This window comes from Calidris pugnax, unplaced genomic scaffold, assembly GCF_001431845.1.
Source record: "Calidris pugnax isolate Ruff unplaced genomic scaffold, ASM143184v1 scaffold192, whole genome shotgun sequence".
Classification (NCBI taxonomy): Eukaryota; Metazoa; Chordata; class Aves; order Charadriiformes; family Scolopacidae; genus Calidris; species Calidris pugnax.
Window position 1 is genome coordinate 504623 of NW_015090919.1, and position 20214 is coordinate 524836.

General features: G+C 48.9%; 1 protein-coding gene across 1 annotated transcript in view; it reads right to left on the reverse strand.

Annotated features, from left to right (window-relative positions):
• Positions 1-707: 707 nt before the first annotated feature.
• RABL6 (RAB, member RAS oncogene family-like 6) overlaps positions 708-20214 on the reverse strand; it is a 59304-nt gene continuing 39797 nt past the window's right edge. The window contains exons 10-15 of the mRNA XM_014949778.1: positions 18007-18172; positions 8849-9067; positions 7818-8166; positions 5866-6037; positions 3433-3482; positions 708-2811 (exon numbers count right to left, since the gene is read on the reverse strand). Coding sequence (XP_014805264.1) covers positions 2608-2811; positions 3433-3482; positions 5866-6037; positions 7818-8166; positions 8849-9067; positions 18007-18172 — 1160 coding nt within the window. The 3' untranslated portion in view covers positions 708-2607. The remainder of the gene's footprint in view (positions 2812-3432; positions 3483-5865; positions 6038-7817; positions 8167-8848; positions 9068-18006; positions 18173-20214) is intronic.

Genomic DNA, 20214 nt, shown 5'->3' on the forward strand with positions numbered 1-20214 from the left:
GATTATACCTTGTGCTGCAACCCTAACAGTTCAGCACTCCCTGAAAAATGGAGAAGTTTAGGTCTAAAAAGTGTCTTTTTCCTGCTATTCCCGTCCATGCTCCCTCCTCACCCACTGGGGGGGATTTCTCTGGCCTTGCTGCCAAAGCCAAAACACGCCACACACCCTCCTGGGGCTCTGCTGTGCATAAAGAGAGCTCCCGCATCTGCTTTTCTCTTTTAAAGGAGCATTTTGGAACACAATGACTCATCTTTGCTTGTTTTTGTCTCAGCTCCTTGTACTGACAAGGAACACGCGCCGCAGGAGTGTAAAGGCTCCCACAGTGGTCAAATCTGGCCCAGGTGAAGACAAACCAACGCCAGCATCAGTGTCTGCAGGGGACTCAGTGCCCGCACGGCCTTCTGCTGCCCAAGGGCTGTGCTCCTGAGGAAGCAGGGCTGAACAAGCACTGTCTCCCTTGTACTATGTGGAACAGCTCTCAGGACGCACCACAGTTTTGGGCAAGAACTCATGGTTTCTGCCTTCAACTTTTTTTTTTTGTGTGTGTGATTTTTGATTTAGAACCCTCTTCCCTGACGTGTAAGAATATAGCAGCATAAGGAGGGGGCAAGCAGGACGATGCCCTTCTGTGAAACAGCCCTGGGGGGACACGCAGCTCCTGAGCCCAGGCGGACATGCATGTGATGGAGAAGAAGATGTGCAGAGGCGGTTGTACAACAGAGCTTTATAGTCAGAATGGATTGTACCGGGTTTTTTCGATGCAAAATGGAACATGACCCAAAATCTTGGCCGAACAGAAGCGCTTTCAGGAAGGCGGCCCGCTGAAGCTCAGACACAGGAGAGGCCACACACCAGTCCCATCCCGATCCACTGCTTCCTCCCCAGACGTGCAAAGTTTGAACTGTCCCATGCAATCTCCCTATAGTCAAATGAGATGTAGAAATGCTCCCAGAAGTAGGCAAATGCCAATGGCAAACAGACCTGAACAATATACTGCTCATGCAGCAAAAAACCCCATCTGATTTACAGGGAAACAGTTACAAGTGTATTTTGGGGGCTGGAGGAAAGAAAAAGAAAAATGGAGCAGGTAACTGCCTGCTGAACTAGAGAACTCTGAAATGGATAACGGCTGAAAAGAACACCTTGCTTTATAGTGTTGTAGAAGGAAACCCCAGTTTGGATTTCATGGTTGACATTTTACAACAAAAAGGGGAAAAAGAGAACAAAACCAAATGTCAAATCAACCTGCAAGCAACAGGGTAACGTAACGCACAGATCCTTGAGGGAGCTTCACCGTCTGAGCTGCGAAAGGGACACCAGAACCAAAACAGAAGGGGATTCAGAGATCAAACACAGGGGCTGAGACACAGGCAAGTGCGAAGGACCGGCCTGTAGTGCTCACCCAACAGCAACCGATGCTACTGAGCAGGCACCAACCCACGGGTCTAAGTTCAAAGCAAAAACTAAAAGACTTCTCAAACTCCTGGGGCAGGAGGAGGCTCTCCCCTTGGGCGGGGGGATGCACCACATTGGCTGCTGGGGGGCCTGGCCCTGGAACTGCAGCTGCAGTGTCGGCAGAAGCCGGGCCGGGCAGGATGCTGTCTGAGCTACATTGGTCCCTCAGAGCAGAGACGCAGCCCGTGTTTTACAGCGTGACCATAAAATGCCTGAGAAGCAAATGCCTTGCCATGCTAACACTTCCCTGGAGTCAGTTCTGAAGCTCTGGATATCTTCATTTCCACATGAGAGTCATGTCCCTGAGAGGTACTGAAGGGAGGGGATTCTAGTATATGCAAATTCAAGAGTGGGAAATGCAGAAGAGCACGGATTTTTTCTCTCTTTTTCAGGTTAGCTTTGCACTTTGCATTGTTTTCCCAAACTGCATAGCAGCTTACGTGTAGTGTCCGAGACACTGGGGCCACGGAAATCAATGGGGCTTCATGAATTCCAACAGCAGCACCAGTGAGTGCTAATTAAACTGCTGTGCAGAAAGGTCCCGTTGAAAGGACTCCAAAATCACATGCACACTCTCACTCTGGCCCTGTGGCTGCTGTCATCGAGAGCTGCACCACAGCACAATCTGCTTGATTTAAAGCTCATCATCTGCTGGGAGGAGCAATGGCCAGTATCACCTTTCTCATTAAAAAATATAGGAAGGATAAAAAGTTAAAGACTTGAGACAGGCGAGCACAATGAGTTCATGCGGCATGTTTTGTTGCACTCCCCTTAACAAGACAGGAATTTCAGGTGTGCAGGAGTGGAATATAGCAGGGGCAGAGCAGGAGGCAGGGTCCCCTTTGCCCCCCACACCCTGCCGGCTACCGACAGGGCATCTCTGGAAGGAGAAAAAACAACAGCCTGGAAGTGGGCCTGGGAACTGTGCCCCGAACCTTCCCCTTACTCAAGTACATCTCAGCTGGATTTTCTTTGTGTAACGAATGCACCAGAACAGCACACACAGATGTAAAGCTTTTGTTTTGCCAGCTCTGTTTGGAGAGAATATATGGCAAACGGCCAAAGCTTTACACATCTGCACCTGTCCTGGTGTGACTTGTAAGAAGATGGAGACAGCCACGACAGAGTCTGCTGCGCACACACGCAGCCAGCCTACAGCTCCTCATAGTCCCCACCTCCTCGTGGCTTGCTCATGCTGGCTCCTCCTCCTCCAAGAAAAGCCTCAAGTTCATCTATCTCATTGTTTTTCTCCTTGCTCTTCTTTTTCTTTTTCTTTTTCTCTTTCTCCTCTTTGCTCTCCTCCTTCTCTTTGCTCTTCTTGTGTTTGCTCTTCTTTTTCACAGACTTCTCCTCTTCCTGCAAAATGAGAAAATTCTGATTAATAAATCCTCTGAGCATGCCAGTAACCCAGCATATATCACCCTGAAACTTGGCTCTGATGGGAACCTGACTAAGGGTGAAGTATCTACTACCAAGGCTGGTTTGGAGGTCATTCCAGAAGACCCTTCTGCGAGCTTGGACAGAAGAGAACCAGGACCATCTGGTTTATATGTAGCAGTGGTCTGCCAGGTAGCTTGTGCCCGACAATACCACAGTATTGGAGAGGCAGAAATGTCAAAGACAAAGCCCCCTGCAGACTTCCCTTGCTGCCCCTCAGATTAAGTCTGTCAGGGACAACCCTCTGCTTGGAAACAGTCATGGTGCTACCAACAGACTCAGCCCAGCAGAGATGCACTGCTCTATTTAATCCTGTATTTTACAAACACACCGTGCCTTTATGCAATACAACTGCTCTAAAAGCTTGCTTTTAAGCTGCAGGAGGTTAGTGGTCTGCAGAGCCTGGGGGGCACAGAACTGGCTGTAGGGTGGGAGGATGGAAGGAAGCCCACCAGGCACACAGAGTACGCTGTAGAAGGCCAGCCCTCGCCTTGGTTGGTAGATAACATGGCAAGTCAGCTCTGAGGAATTAAATAGTACCTCTTTGCTTTTCTTTTTCTTCTTCTTTTTCTCCTTAGAAGTTTGTTTATCTGTTCAAACAAAAAAAAAATGTTTTTAATCAACTGAAGCTGAAGAGATGCAATTCTGCCCTGCCCCAATTTCCAAGAACAAAATGCTCCATCCTGGAGCCATTGGTAAAGTCAATCATGACTCCTCCAGAAAAACTGTGCCCCTTTAGAAACCAACCCAGGCCCCCGCAGTCACACCCTCATCTAACCAGCTGTATCTAGTTTAATTATAAGCATTATATTATTTATGTTATTATGTGTTATGAACCTGGATGTTTGCTGTATCACAGGTACTAAAAAACAGAGACACCAGCTCTACGAATTGGTCCAAAGGCCAAAGTGGGGACCAGATTATTATTTCCAGAACTGAGAAGGAGCTTCTGGGAACAATTCCCGTCTGACCACTAAAGATTCAAGGGCAGAGAGAGATCCCAGCAGGCACGGTTTGTGTTTCTGTGAGTCAAAGTACCGGCAGGACCATTCAAGTGATGGTGCCGGCAGATGGGAGCAGCCCAACGCTCACTGCTGTCAAACTGTGCACTGAAGTTCTATCACCAAAGTATCAGTGCTGCAGCCCTGCTCTACTGGGGTGGCTGCTTTCATGGTATCAAATGAGTCCCAGAGTCCATCACTGTGAATCATTTGTCACAGGTTACTCTGGTTGATGACCTGGCTGCTAATTAGACTGCTGAACATCCACTGCCTTTGCACAAAAACTTCTGGAATGGAAGAGTATAGAATCATAGAATCATATGGGGTTGGAAGGGACCTCTGGAGATCATCTAGTCCAACCCCCTGCCAGAGCGGGTCTACCTACAGCACGTTGCACAAGAATGTGTCCAGGCGGGTTTGAATGTCTCCAGAGAAGGAGACTCCACCACCTCTCTGGGCAGCCTCTGCCAGGGCTCTACCACTCTCACAGTAAAGAAGTTCCTCCTCATGTTTAGGTGGAACTTCTTATACTCAAGTTTGTGCCCATTTCCTCTTGTCCTGTCACTGGGCACTACTGAGAAAAGATCAGCCCCGTCCTCCTGTCACCCTCCCTTTAAGTATTTGTACGCATTAATCAGATCTCCCCTAAGCCTTCTCTTTTCCACACTACAAAGACCCAAGTCCCTCAGCCTCTCCTCTTAGGAAATATGCTCCAGGCCCTTAATCATCTTTGTGGCCCTTTGCTGTACCCTCTCCAGCAGCTCCCTGTCCTTCTTGAACTGGGGAGCCCAGAACTGGACCCAGTGCTCCAGATGGGGCCTCCCCAGGGCAGAGCAGAGGGGCAGGATGACCTCTCTCGATCTGCTGACCACACTCTTCTTGATGCACCCCAGGATGCCATTGGCCTTCTTGGCCACAGAAGCGCATTGCTGGCTCATGGTCATCTTATTGTCCATGTATCTACTTGTCTGTTTCACAGGAGGGTTTATAACTGCACCACATTTCACATGTGGTATTTGGTTGCCAATCTTACCTACACATTCTTTTCCTTGCTTGATCTGTAAGCACAAGTTAGCCATGGAGAAGTCTAATTGCTGGTCAAGTTCCAACTGACTACCAAAACACATTTTTATATTTTTCCCAGAAAGAGGAGACAGGAGAAACCCACGTTGAATTATTAAGGATGCTAAACTCAAGATAAATTATTGACTTGGGCCTCTGCAGATCTATTTCAAACTGTGCTGTTCAGCAACTCAGAGCGACAAGCTGATGAAGCCCTCGCAGCCTGTGACACCTTGCTTACACTTTTGGAATAGCTATTCAAACAGATCTCTCTCTGGTGCTGCTTACAGCTTTTTCTCCCCTTAAGTCTTTTAACTTCTCATCTTTCGTGGTGACATCAGGGGCAGATCTATAGGAAGTTGCTTTGCAGTAATGCCAAGACAGCAGAAAATACTTGTGTAAGTAAGATTTGTTCCCTCAAGGGATGGGAATAAAAAAGACAAGCCTGAGGAATACTTAGGTTGTGATCAGAACCCAAACCCACCTTTCCGAAAAACAGAAGAGCAAAATGGCAGGATATGTCAGAGCATTTTGTTCCAAATGATCCTAATTCTGGAGGGGGTGGATACTGCAATGCCCAGCATCACTTCCCAGGCACACAGCACTAAGCAGGAAGCCCTATACAGAAGCAGCTTGTGAAGGACATGCTCCTGCTTCCACCCGGGGCAGAAATAATACAGGGCTGATGCCACGGACGAGCCCAGTTCTCCCCCTCCCCATGGGAAAAAACTTAAAGAAAGTTATTTATTCCATGTTAAACCACATTAAAGACTCACACAGGGCACTGCACGAAGTTACAGGGTATTTTATTTAGTGCAAATTGGTTTGCTAACACCCTGGAACCATTTTGGAAAGAACAGATGCCTGACAAAGAAAATCAGCAAGAATGTAAACAAGGTGTGACCTTTACCTTCCTCACTGCTCTCCTTGGGACCAGTTTCTTCCAAACCCAAACCGAAGAGATCTGCGTCATTTTTCAGTTTAAAGGAGTGGACTGTTGATTTCACAGGCTGGGGTGGCTTTGCCAACGAGGTATCGTCATCAGATATTTCAGAGAGATCTTCCCGGACTGGGAATTCATCCTAGAGACCAGAACCAACAACACAGACAAATCTTTCAACTAAAATCTCTAAGCATTTTGTATACAAAGACGTAAGATGTCAGTGCATGGGGAGGAGGGAAGGCAGTGGTAGCTGAGCTGAGCTGTTACTGCCTGGAAATCAATGCCCTTGATCTTATAAGCTCTATCTATTTCTTGCCTCGGTAAAATGTGTCGGTAGCAATTGTACTGGAAAGTCTGCTCTGAAAACATAACTTTTGTGCGACCAAAATCAAATTTCTGATGTAAAGGGATTAAACGAGACCTTCAACTGTGTTAGCTCAATGGCATCAGCCTCTAACTGCCCTAGAGAGGCACCTCTGTTTTGGGGGAAAATCAAATCTAACAGGCTGAGAATTCACCTCCAGACCTGAGAGACAAAACCTTTTCCCTGTGCAGCTTAGTGGGGTCTCACGTATCAGAGGTACCGTGCAGCAGGGCCAGGGATGGGCTCTGTGTTCGCAGAGTAACTCCCTTCATCCAGTCAAAAGGGAATGCGCTCCCAGGGCAAATTTGCCCCTTCAATGTGGACTAAGCCTCAGGACGCTGCAAAGACTGGATATCACCCAAACCCCCTCTGTCTCTGCATGATGGGAATGGAAATGAAGTTTAATGATCTTCTGATATCTGCCAACCCATCTTCTTCAGAATTTGTTAGCCACCCTTTCTTTACGTCCTTCATATCGACCAAACAGGGCCTCGCGCTGCTGCTCACCCCGGTGATGCCCCTCCTCCTTGCTAAGGGTGGTGTTTTTACCGCTTTGCCTGACCCATAACCCTTGGACTGAAAAGCATCCACAAGTTGCGGGGCGGCTCCTTGTCACTGTCGCAATGGCCAACTCCCTCACAAACCCCACTTCTCATCACTGCATGCTAAGAGAAGTAAACCTGCGGCAAGTATTTCTGCTTTCACATTGAAGTGCCAGGAAAAGCAGGTACTGAAACTGCTAAAGGAATGGAAAATTCCTTAATAAACAGCATGACACATAGGAAAGGTCAAAGAAACTGGGACAACCGTCCTTTCTGCAGGATTCTGGAATTGAGGCAAACACGTAAGACACTCCTGAATGCCAGCTAACCCTGAACAACAACTGCTCTCCCAAACCATGGAGAGCAGCTTCTAGAAATGCAGATCACCGAAATCAGGGATATCTAGAGCCACAGCATCAAGTTCCTACCAGCCCAGAAAAGATGCTTGTGTTTTCTCCATCTTCAATAGACGGTGGGTGCAGAGGGGACCCTGCTGTGCCATGTATCTGGGCAGACCCCCACGTGCCCAGCATCACACTGACACTAGGGCTGACCTGGCTGTATGGGAAAGGCCTTCTCTGGCAGAGTCCCCTACTTCAGTAAGGAGCTTGCCAAGCAAATTTTATTATGGCCTTTTTACTGCTGGTTTGATGGTAGAGAGCTCACTTGTTGTCTCTCTTTGGCATGTACACACTTCTGCATGTTAAACTTTGGGTGAAAAACCATTAGCTTTGTATTTTATACCTTCCACACTGCTGGACTGACCACACTTTGGATTTGCTGAGAATAAACAGCACATTAAAACTCATAAGCACAAACCTTGCTGCTGTGTAGCTTAAACAATGAGAGCATTAGTGGGTTTGTGCCTGTATCAATCTCTCCAGGTTGCTTAGCACCTGATGTGCTGCGACTGCCGCTGCGAGAGGGGAGAGCAGATGAAAGGTCTGCTCAGGGAGATGCCTCAACACTCCAAGCTCAGCTTCAGCACACAGCAATTTGTGCATGTTATTTACCAGTTTCTTCTTCTGGCTGTCAGAATCCTCACTTTCGAAGTCTGGGTCATCCATAACAAATGAGAGCATCTGAGTAGCTATTGGTCCCTCTTGATCACTGTCAGACTCCTCAGGCTTCTCCTCTTTGACCTCTTTCTGCTTGAGAGCGTGTCCTTTGCTTTGGGCAGTGCTCTTTGGGGCCTGGGCTGCCGCTGGGGTGGCGGCAGCAGTAGCGGGCAGGCTGGTGTTCACCTTGCTGCTACTGTTTCTTTCGGGCCCAGCACGTGGAGGTAAACTGTCAGGAGGCTTAGGGTCAGTTGCTTTGGTCAAAATTGCTTCACTCTGTGGTTTCAGAGAATTTCTGGAAGACCTGAGAAGAAAGAAATAAATGTCAGAGCCTGTCCACACTCCCACTCTGTGAAGCAAAGCACAAACAGCAATTAACAGCTGAGCCTGCCTGAAAGGCTACAGTGTGCATCTCAACAGGAGAGGCAGTTCATCCCAGGGGTGTGTGTGTTCAAACACAGCCCACTCTGAAGCTGAAGATGACCCTCATGTCCCTGCGGATGCTGATGCAGAGGTGCCTGTGCCGGCGGGCGATGCCTGATTATCAGCCACAGGATGTGGTGTGTGGAGAACGTGATCCTGGAGAACATCATTCCCCAGCACAAGGTGTGGGGAATGACTTCCACCCCCTTCACCATGAGACTTGACTCCTCCGTGCTCACGTTGCTATGAGCAGATGTTCTGGCACTCAGTTGCAGCTGCTTGTTCAAACTTGAGAAAAAGGCTGAGCCATTCCCAGGCTGGTACAGGAAGGTACCAGCAACCACCGGAGCGCAGTGCTGAGAGGCACTGCTCAGATGGAGTGCAGAAAACACTGCAGAAAGCAGTCACACCCTGAGGTGTGACTTGAGCGCCAGCTCACAGCTCGAGCAAACGCCTGACAGTGACACCAGATTTTCCCAGAGGTGGCACAGAAGTCATTGGCAGGACCGAGAAAAGGCCCAAGTTTGCCAGTATGACCCCACACTTCAGGTTGTGCTTCGTACCTTTTTTTTTCCTGCTCCATGTCAATGTCATCATCAGGTATGAGCGAGACCTTTGAGTTCTTCACTTCGTCCTCTTCCTCCTCCTCACTGGAGAGGGTGACATTCTTGCTGGGCACCCGCTCTGCTGCCAGCGTAGGTCTGCTGGGGATTTTGTCATCCAGATCCAGGTCATCTTGGAAGCCTGCCACCATAGGGTTCCCCCCGGGCACCTCTCCATCACTGCAAAGCAGACAATGATCAGACCCAGCACCCCCAGGACATGCCAGGACAGACGTGCCTCACCCTTGAAAGCAGACTGTCGCTCGCCTGGCTTTTCCTGCCACCTTCAGAGCCCGTGTCCCTCAGCCCAGCTGCTGCCCTGCCAGCCTCCCCACTGCCCAGCCACTGCCCCGTCCAGGCTGGGCCCCTCTACAAAACGGGCCACAAAAGGATGTGTGATATCAGTGGCTGCTACCACTCAAGCTGAATATAAGTGCTGGAAAAGGTGAGCTCCAGTGCTACAGAGCAGCCTGTTTCTTTAGCTCTATCAGAACATCTCTGGTCCAACACACAAGGACCACAATTAAACTGTGGGAACCACCTGCCTTAATCCCCACATCCTGTAATTAAACCTGATCATATACTGCCACTGCTATGGGAATTCACTTGCAGCTATTAGATTCCTGGAATCATTTCTGTTTCTCTGGTGCTCCCTGAAGCTGGCAGCGGCCCAGACACCATAGCCATGTTTTAACATTCCTCAAATTAAATTAACCTAAGGACACACTTTTAGAGCTAGGAGTCTGTGAGCCTCCCTGGATGTAACACAGTTATGTGTTCAGCGGCATCTGATAGAGAGCTTTGCAGCTGAAATTACCAGCCGAGGACTCTTGTCTGACTGTCCCCAGGCCTCAATAATACTTTCTGAAGGATTTGCTCATGTCAGGAATATAGATATTTTCCCCAGTCTCAGCTCATGTACCTTTGCATTACCTGTTTTCATTCTATTTATCTGCAAAAGATATCCAGTTCTTTCCTGATAACCCACCATGCACAACAGTCACTGTCCTTTTAATGAAGTGATACAGATTGTACAAACACAGCCTTCATTTTTATGCAGAGACAAAAAAAAATATGATTATAGCTTGATGCAGGTTAGATTTTAGAGGCACAAATGGAATGACAAAACCCTAAAATCTTTAATCTGGAAGACGGTGGTGTTCCCAGCCCTTAGCACACAGCCAGCGCTGGAGGAGACAGGGGAGGATGATGTGCTGATGGGATGGGAAATGCTAAGGCCCTAACAGAGTCTGGCTGATTGTATTACTGACCCTGGCGCTTCTCATGGCTAGTTACTGGTTTAAAAGTTAGTTTTAAAGAATTAATACATCTGCCAACAGATAATGGAGTTATTTGTGACATATGGGGACATCACGCTTATCACAATGGGTGCAGCACATTGAGAGCAATTACAGCTTGTCTGGGTCAGAGAGCTCAGACCAGGGATAACACCCACCCCCTCCTCCTACTTTTGGTGTGAATCCCTCTGCTTTCAGGAGTCCCAGCGTAGCTCCTAGCGAGGCAGAGGCAGGCTGCCCAACAGCCCCTTCTTCGTTAACACTGCTGCTCTCATACTGAGCCAGAAAGGAGGCACACAGCCTGCCCCACATAAAGGAGAAGAAAACTGGTGCCCAAAACAGCCTCCAAGGGCTGGAGGAATTACAAGTGAGTGATTTCTGAGGTCTGTGAAGCACTGGCAGGGTTTCCTCTTGAAACAAGCTCAAAAGAAAATGGAGCTGCATCCTAAAAATGGCAGGATATTATTCTGAAGTAGTGGCACGGTATTTCTTTAACACATCACTGCTCTATTAAGCAAGTGACTCTTCAGAGATTGCTGCCACTGTCCTTCTACCACACACCATACAAGACTCACAGCCTTTAAAGCATTCCGAGCCCGAACAGCCCATCCATGTGTGTACACACACCCGCCAAAGTGGGTCACCTCCCCTTGCAGTGAATACACTGCTTCCACCTATAACTTCCACACAAATCGTTGAGCAACAGCTTAAGAGCAAAGCAATGGAGTGAATCTACGTCAGGAAATCACTGCTGTGGTATAAACAAGGTCTGACAATGCAAAATTAGCATCAGCTTGTGGTCCTGAGGTTCCAGCTGGCAGGAATTCAGAGCATGCAAACCCAAGCACATTGCACCACCCTCCAGCACTGGAGGCGCTGCCAAGCCTGCGTTAGCGCTGAGCCCACGTGTTTGCAGGTGCAGGTACCCACCAAAACCACTACACTCGCCCAGGTCTGTGTCTGAGCTACTATCAAAGAGCACATCGGGGTGTTCTCTGTGCACACAGAATGGCTGCTGGCGATGACACAAATCCTGCTGCAACCTGGGCACACGGCCTCCAACCCGGACTGACCGTGTTCCACCAGCCCTGCTGTGTGGCCAGTGGAGGCAGCCCTCGGGCAGCCAGCAGAATCCTCTTGCCACATCAGTTTTTGGGGCTAGAGAAAGAGGAAAAACCCAAACTCTAATCAAGCAGGTAAGCTGACACAGTGTCCTGAGCTTCCCTCACTTGGTCTAGCACAGCTGGGTACCAGTATACAAGTAACAGAGGACATAAAAGCAAAGAACTGGTTCAAAGTCCTTCAGATGTAAGGACAAGGAAATCTAAGCAATGTTTAAGATAAATATCTAGTGATGCTGAGAAGATAGACCAGGAATACTGTTAAGTAGAGCCCAGCCATGGACCTTGGCCAGCCTGACCCAGCAGGAGGGAAGAGGGGAGCCTATTTGGAGCCAGCTTAGCTTGTCCAGTGCAGTCACACACACATTGCTCAGTGCATGAGGCTAAAGAGCAGCAAATTAAGTTCTGAAACAGCAAATTGGGAGATTGAACTGCCTTCCTAATTAACTGGTAAAGAAACTGATTTGGGGAGTTCTCTTTATTGCAAGCTAGAGAACCATAACGTGCCATTAAACAAAACCCAGGACTCCATTAATCTCCGTCGATCCGTGCTGGGATTCAGCCACAGTAACACCCAGAGACGTCAGTAAGTGCCGAAAGTCTCCGCAGTTGTCTGAGCTGTGGGCAGGAGCAGCCTTGTTCCATGGGCATGAGCTCATTCCTCACTGAGAGCACACTTATGAAAAAAAAAGTCGTTTTTTTTCTAACAGTACTGCTGCGTGTCAAGTCTTGCTCCGTTGTTTAGAGACGTTCCTGAGTAGGGAATGGGAGAATTCCCTACATCAACAAAATGGACAACACATACCAGACTCTACTGTCTCTTTCTGCAGCTCAGAAAAGCAAACAGGTTCTTACAAATGGAAGCAAGCACAGCCCTGAGCTCAGGAAGCAGTTCCATTACACAGCACAACATCCTGCTGTCAATGAGAACAAGACCTTCCCCACAACCTGGAGGAGCTGCCCCCTGTGAGAGGGAGCAGCTGGAGCGGATGGAGCTCTGCCTGGGGATGGGTGAGGAGGCAACTCGGAGTTTATGGGTGAGAATTCAAGAGAGGACAGGTAAAGGTGACACTATGGTGGGTGTCTGCTACAGGTTGCCAGACCAGGAAGAACAAGTGGATCAGGCCATCTCTAAAAAGATAGGAGCAGCCTCATGTTCGCAGGCCCTGGTCCTCATGGGCTTCACGCACCCCCATATCTGCTGGAGGGACAAGATGCAAGCAATCCAGGAGGGTCCTGGAGTGCACTGAGGGTAACTTCCTCCTGCAAGTGACAGAGCAGCCAACAAAGACAGGTGCTCTGCTGGACCTCATACCCACAAAAAATGAGGCAGCCCCACATTGGGAAGGGGAAGGTCAAAAGCAACCTCGGTGGAGTTCAGGATCCTGAGGGCAGGGAGGAGTTCAGGAGAGCAGACTTTGGCCTCTTCAAAGATTTGGCTGGAAGAGTCCTGTGAGATAAGGCCCTGAAGGGAAGAGGGTCCCAAGAAAGCTGCTTAATATTCAAGGATCACTCCGTCCAGGCTCAACAGTGGTTCATCCTGGCTGTGCCACCATCCAGCGTGACCTGGACAGGATGGATGCAAGGATAGCTAATCTGGAAGGAATTAAGAGACATTGTCTGTGCATGCAGGAACGAAATCAGGAAAGTGAAAGCCCAAAGGGAATTGAATCTGGCCAGGGATGTCAAGGACAAGAAGAAGGGCTTCTGTAAGTACATAGGTGACAAAAGGAAGACTAAGAAAAATGTGGCCATGTTGCTCAATGAGAAGGGGCACCTGGTTACGTAGACCATGGAAAAGGCTGAAGTACCAAATGCCTTCTTTGCTTCAGTCTTTACTAGCAAGACCAGTCTTCAGTAATCCCAGGTCCCAGGGACATCATGCAGAGCAAGGAAGACACACCCTTAGTGGAAGAGGATCAGGTCAGGGATCCTGGACAAAGCAAAACTGGACACACCTAAGTCCATGGGCCCTGATGGGATGCACCCATGAGTGCTGAGGGAGCTGGCAGATGTCATTCTGAGGCCACTCTTGATAAACTTTAATCAATCATGGCGACTGGGAGAAGTGCCTGAAGACTTTCCTGAAAAGGAAAACAAATGCCACTCAAGAAGGGCAAGAAGAAGGACTCAGAGAATGGCAGAATGGTCAGCGTCTTCTTGATCCCTGAGAAGGTGATCAAGAAGGTGAGAAGTTTGCAGATAATCCTGCAAACTATTTCCAGGCACATGAATGATAAGAAAATCATCAGGAGCAGTCTGCATGGCTTTACCAAGGGCAAGTTACACTTGATCAACCAGATAGAAGTCTATGATGCAATAACCAGCCTGGCAGGTGAGGGGAGAGCAGCGGTACCTGGACTTCAGTAAGGTCTTTGACACTGTCTCCCATAAGATCCTCACAGGGAAGCTGCTGATGTATGCACTGGATGGGTAAGAAGTGAGGTGGACTGAAAACTGGCTGAATGGCGACAGGCCCAGAGGGTGGTGATCAGTGGCACAAAGTCTAGTTGGAGGCCAGTAACTAGCGGTGTACCCCAGGGATCAATATGGGTCCCAGTCATGTTTATCATCTTCATTAATGATCTGGATGATGGGGCAGGGTGTACCCTCTACAAGTTTGCAGATGACACCAAACTAGGAGTGACTGATGCACCAGAGGGTCCTACTGCCACCCAGAGGGACCTTGTCAGGCTGGAGCAATAGGCTGACAGGAACCTCCTGCAGTTCAACAAGTGGAAGTGCCAACTCCTGCCCCTTGGGAGGAACAACTCCAAGCACCAGTATATGCTGGAAAGCAGGTTGGCAGAAGAGGGCCTGGGCGTCCTGGTGGATGCCAGCAAAGTGGCTCTGCTGCAAGGAAGGCTCATGGTGTCCTGGGCCATGTTAGGCAAAGCATTGCCAGTAGCTTGAGGGAGATGATCTTTCCCCTCTGCTCAGCACTGGTGAGGCCACACCTGGACTGCTGTGTCCAGGTCTAGGTGCTCCTCACTACAAGAAATGTGGGTATACAGCAGAAAGGCAACAAAGGGCAACGAAGATGACAAGGCCAGGTTGGATGGGGTTTGAGCAATTAGGTCTAGTGGGAGGTGTCCCTGCCCATAGCAGGGGGGTTGGAACAAGATGATTTTTAAGGTCGCTTCCAACCCAAACCATTATACCATTCTATGAAGTGACTGGAGCATCTCTCACGTGGGGCTGGGACTGCTTAGCCTACACGTGGTGTGTTGACCCTGCTGGATGCCATGTGCCCACCAAAGACGCTCCATCATCCTTCAGCTGCACAGGGGAGAGAAAACGTAACAAAAGGCTCATGGGTTGAGATAAAGACAGGGCGAGATCATTCACCAATTACCATCATGGGCAAAACAGACTCGACTCGGGGAAAATTAATTATTTATTGCCAATCAAATAAGAGTAGAATAATGAGAAAATAAAAACTAAACCTTTAAAACCTTTCCCTATTCTGCCCTCCCTCCCAGGCTCAACTTTACTCCCTAATTCTATACCTTCTCCCCAGCAGTGGCACAGGGGGACAGGGAATGGGGGTTGTATTCATCACACATTGTTTATGCTGCTCCTTCCTCCTCAGAAGGAGGACTCGTCACGCTCTTCCCCTGCTCCAGGGTGGGGTTCCTCCCACGGGAGACAGTCCTCCACAAACTTCTCCAACGTGAGCCCTTCCCATGGGCTACAGTTCTTCACAAACTTCACAAACGTGTGGGTGCCTTCCACAGGGTGCACTGCTTCAGGAACGGACTGCTCCAGTGTGGGGCCCCCGTGGGAACACCGGCCCTGCCAAGAAACCTGCTCCAGTGTGGGTTCCTCTCTCCATGGGCCACAGGTCCTGCCGGGAGCCTGCTCCAGTGTGGGTTTCCCATGGGGTCACAGCCTCCTTTGCAAACTTCACAAACGTGTGGGTGCCTTCCACAGGGTGCACTGCTTCAGGAACGGACTGCTCCAGTGTGGGGCCCCCGTGGGAACACCGGCCCTGCCAAGAAACCTGCTCCAGTGTGGGTTCCTCTCTCCATGGGCCACAGGTCCTGCCGGGAGCCTGCTCCAGTGTGGGTTTCCCATGGGGTCACAGCCTCCTTCGAGCATCCCTCTGTTCCAGCACAAGGTCCTCCATGGGCTGCAGGTGGATATCTGCTCCACCATGGACCTCCACGGGCTGCAGGGGGACAGCCTGCCTCACCACGGTCTTCACCACAGGCTGCAAGGGAATCTCTGCTCCGGTACCTGGAGCATGCTTTCCTCTCCTGGGGGTCTGCAGAGTTGTTCCTCTCACATACTCTTACTCTTCCCTTCTGCTGCAGTTGCACAGTTTTTTTCCCTTCTTAAATACGTTGGCACTACCGCTGTCGCTGATGGGCTCAGCCTTGGCCAGTGGCAGGTCCATCTTGGAGCCGGCTGGAATTGGCTCTGTTGACGTAGGGGAAACTTCTAGCAGCTTCTCACGGAAGCTCCTGTAGCTCCCCAGCTACCAAAACCTTCCACACAAACCCAATACACTTGAGAAGAGAAGACCTGGGGGGAACCTTATCAACATATTTAAACGCCTGAAGAAGGGTGCAAAGGAGATGGAGCCAGGGTCTTCTCAGTGCTGCCCAACAACAGGACAAGAGGCAATGGACACAAACTGGACGTTCCCTATGAACATGAGAAAACACTTTTTACACTGTGCAGGTGACCGAGCACTGGCACAGGCTGTCAGAAAGGCTGTGGAGTCTCAACTCATGGAGATATTCAAAAGCCATCTGGGACATGGTCCTGGGCAACCAGCTCCAGGTGGCCCTGGCTGAGCAGGGAAGGTGGACCAGATGACCTCCAGAGGTGTCCTCCAACCTCAACTATTCGATGATTTTGTGAATGTAACTCTCTCTGCTTCACACGGGAAACGCACTTTCTGCAGCAGTCAATTATGTAACTACAACAACCTACTCACTACAGTAGAAGCTGATGATTAGGGACAGTGCTTACAAGAGTCTTATGTTGCTCCTGGGCATTGTGGGATTGTAACTGGCAGCCTGAGGGAAATCAATTATTGGAAGTGATGGTCAGAAACACATCTACATCTCTGAATTTCAGCACATCTGGCTTATTGGGATAGGTCCTTTTTGGAAAGAAACAGAAGGTAAAATTGCCAGATGACTGAAAAAACTGTGTGAACTACAAAAGTAACCAGTGCAACACATGGATACCAAGCTGCAGAGAAATAATGAGCATCTGAATTTGCAGGGATGCGCCGCAAGGTATTCTCCTAGGGAAACAGATCTGTTCTAACTGCAGATGGTTACCACTGCCATTAAAGGATGAAGCTGTGAACAAGTGTCCTCTCTGTGCTCTGTGAAAGCCCAAAGGTGTCTCTTTTCCTGCCCCCACCAGCTCACGCACACTGGAAGGCTCCCAAGACTGGTGACAGAGTGCAGAAGGGAATCACAGCAGCCAAGAATACGACAACTCTACAACCAAGGAGCAGGGCTCTTGCACCACTGTGTGAGATATTTGTATAGTTTAACACCTATTTGCTTCCAATGACCGAGGTCCTGGAGAAGAGAAGCCTCTGTTAAACATCCAGCCTCCTACCCACGGCAAGAACTGCAGCTAAAGAGTGCGAAGGGCACCCCAGGACCCTGGCCAGTCTTGGCTCTCCTGACATTCCCTTGTTAAACACAGAAAAAGATACCAGCTCAGCCACAGCCACAAGCAAGACACTCTCTAGACCAGCTTGCTTCTAGCAATCACCACTTTTTAACTTTTTTTTTAATAAAGCATCCATGTGTTCTGCCATCTTAAGGGATGGTGATTCAGGCTGACTTGCATTAGACAGGCATTAAGCCTCACACACAGCATTGATTTCAAGTGGTTGTGGTTGAACTGGAGAACACTGAATCACAACAAAGATGTCAGAGGGATGCAGAACCTGGGAGAACAGTCATCTCTTAAGGGACAATCTGCTTTGAGCCAGCTTGCGGCACATCCTCTTGCCTGAGCAGCTCAGTACACACAATCCCTTTTCCCTTTTTTTGGTTAAAAAACATCAAAGCCAGGAAAAGAAAAAAAAAAGAATAAAAAATAAATCAGCCTACAGCATCAGCACAGCTCTCTGCCATTTGGAGGACAGAATCAGAGAATCACAGGACAGTTTGAGTTGGAAGGGACTTTAAAGGCCATCTCGTCCAAGCTTCTGCCACGAGCAGGGACATCTTCAACTAGATCAGGTTGTTCAGAGCCCTGTCCAACCTGGCCTGGAATGTTTCCAGGGATGGGGCATCTGCCACCTCTCTGGGTAACCTGGGCCAGGGTTTTCACCCTCACAGTGAAAAATCTGTTCCCTATATCTAGTCTAAATCATCCCTCTTTTAATTTAAAACCATTACTCCTTGTCAACAAGCCCTGCTGAAAAGTTTGTCCCCATCTTTCTTATAAGCCCCCATTATGTACTGAAAGGCTACAATAAGGTCTCCGTCCCTCTATCCCCATCCTGTGTTGATACCAGGGGTTGCCCCGATCCCGGTGCAGTAGTAGCGTTCTCTAGTGTTCTCTGGCTGACTCTTCCACAGCCAGAGAGGCTTAGAGGACCTAGTTGCTCTGCCATCACTTTTGGAACAGTTGCAACAGGTCAGCCAGGCCTGAGTCATCACTCAGGCACATCCAGAGATGTCCCTGCCCCACCCTCCCTCCATCCTCCTGTCCCTACCTTTCACTATCGACACGGTGTTTAATCTGCTGTTTCCCTTTGTCCTTCTGTGGGGCTGGGTCTTCTAGAAAGCTGTGGTCCAGGCTGTCATCAGGAATGAAGTCCTCCACGCTCTGTACTTTTGCAGGGGCTTCAGGGTGGGAAGGCGGAGCGGCAGCAGCAGGATCTGCATTAACAGCAATAGTTGTAAAACACAGGGTTCACCACAAGCAAGACAGAAATTTGCTTTTTACAGATTGATCCTGTCCAGGGTGGCAGCAGCCACCAAGCAGGACCTTGGCTGCAGCAAGGGAAGAGGAAGGGTATGCCCAGGATACTCAAACCCACCCAGAATCCTGCAGGAAGGCGTTCACACACCAGGCTGACCCGGCCCCCAGACAGGCTGGGGACTCTCTGGTGTGCAGCTGACTGCTCCGCAGTGACACTGCGACTGACGGCACCACAGGCGGACGTTACACCCATGCTGTGTGCACCCTCCTGGGAGATGTCCCTTCATTGTTTGCTTCTCTCTTCCCAACTGTTCAGCTCACACCTCTTGCCTTTTCAACTCTAACTGTCAAAGGCTGGATTTTTCACACTGTGCTTTTAGATGCCCCGTGTAACCAAAAGCTTATGAGCTACTGCAAATAGAGACTTGCTTTAATACAGCCTATTGTAGAGACACCATTAGCCATCCTCAAGGTACCAGGATGAAATCTCATGAAATTAGCATAACCAAGAAGCCTAACACAATTAACCTTTTCAGAATTTGCAATATTCAATCTTTTTCTTCTGCCTGGACTGCACGTCACACCTAGGCTCTTTTCTTCTGGCTGAACAAGATCTGTATATATTTTTTCTAGATTTTGCTCTACTAGCACATCTTTCAGATCACTTTTGCATATAAATAACACTATTACTAATGCCATAGAGTAGCGTTGGTGTAAGAAAAAAAAGAGCCAAAAGAATTACTACTGCAAGACTTCGAGTGAAAGCTTAAATAGCAGCTCCCATAAAAAAACAAGTATTACTTTTTGACAGTGATTTTTCATCTGCTTTCCAGTTAGCTAGTCCCTAGGTATGTTCCAGCAGAGGTGCAGACCCATGGCACGCTACATAAACTTAATCACACTCATAGATCAGCTTTTTCTAGCCACTTTTCGCAGCCCTCTGCACTCTTGAGATACCAGGACTGCAGGGTACAAGCCTAAAACAGTTCTCAAGCTAAGTGATAGATTTAAGAAAAAAGAAGAAAAAAAAAAAACAACAAATCCCCAAGATTGTAACACTGGTAGTAGACCATGTCTTTTTTCTATGCACCTATAAGACTAAGGGTTTTTTACCGACAAAGGACTTCTAGCATTTGCTCCTCTTTTGTTTGTGGGTAGGAAGAGCCACCAACAAACTGAAATGGGTGTACTGTGTAATATCTAGCAACAGAATCAGGATGCAGAACACTGTGTGCAGATCTAAAACTGAAAGATTTCAACATCTGAAACTGCAAACCGTGTTCCCAGCACCTCCTCCTTTCTTTCTGTGGGTGTCTTGAGAGCCCTGTGAGCTCTAGGGATTGACAGTTTGAGAGGGAAGGTATTTCCAAAGGGTGATTCAAACCATGTCATGCTAATGATTTTCAGGCAGTGCCAGCTCTGCAGCCCCAGTCAGCTCCGCAAACAGAGTGAACGTGACAGGCAAATTAAGGTTCAGATCAGCAAAAGTGCATGCAACAAACCGCTTGATGTATTTGCCCTGCCCCTCTGTCTGGCAGGGATTTGGGCTGAGCACTGCTCTGCTCCATGTGTACCAGTGCAGAGGAAGAAGCCAAGGAAGGCTGCCCTCCACCATCTCTGAAGGAGCGTATTTCCCCTGAGGGGAATCCGCTGCAGAGCCTGGACCTACGTGATCATTTCTGGTTGAATAACCTTTAAAACCAGCACTCTACTGTTCTCCGGTAACACACAGTAGCCCCTTTGACCTGCCAGACTCTTGTGAAGACAGAGCTTCAAATGGCTCGTCTAACTATTTTTCTTGCTATTCAAGAGGCATACGTACTCCTGGTAAGAGGGTGACAGTTATTTCATTAATGTCCCCTGCATGTTCAGTACCTTCCTGCTGAAGCATGCTGCAGCCACCACCCAGCCGGCTGGGGACAGTCCCCATCCAAGCTCAGCACAGAGGCAAACCGAAACGCTGACCAGGAGAAAAACAGAGTGACAGCACAGCTCTTCC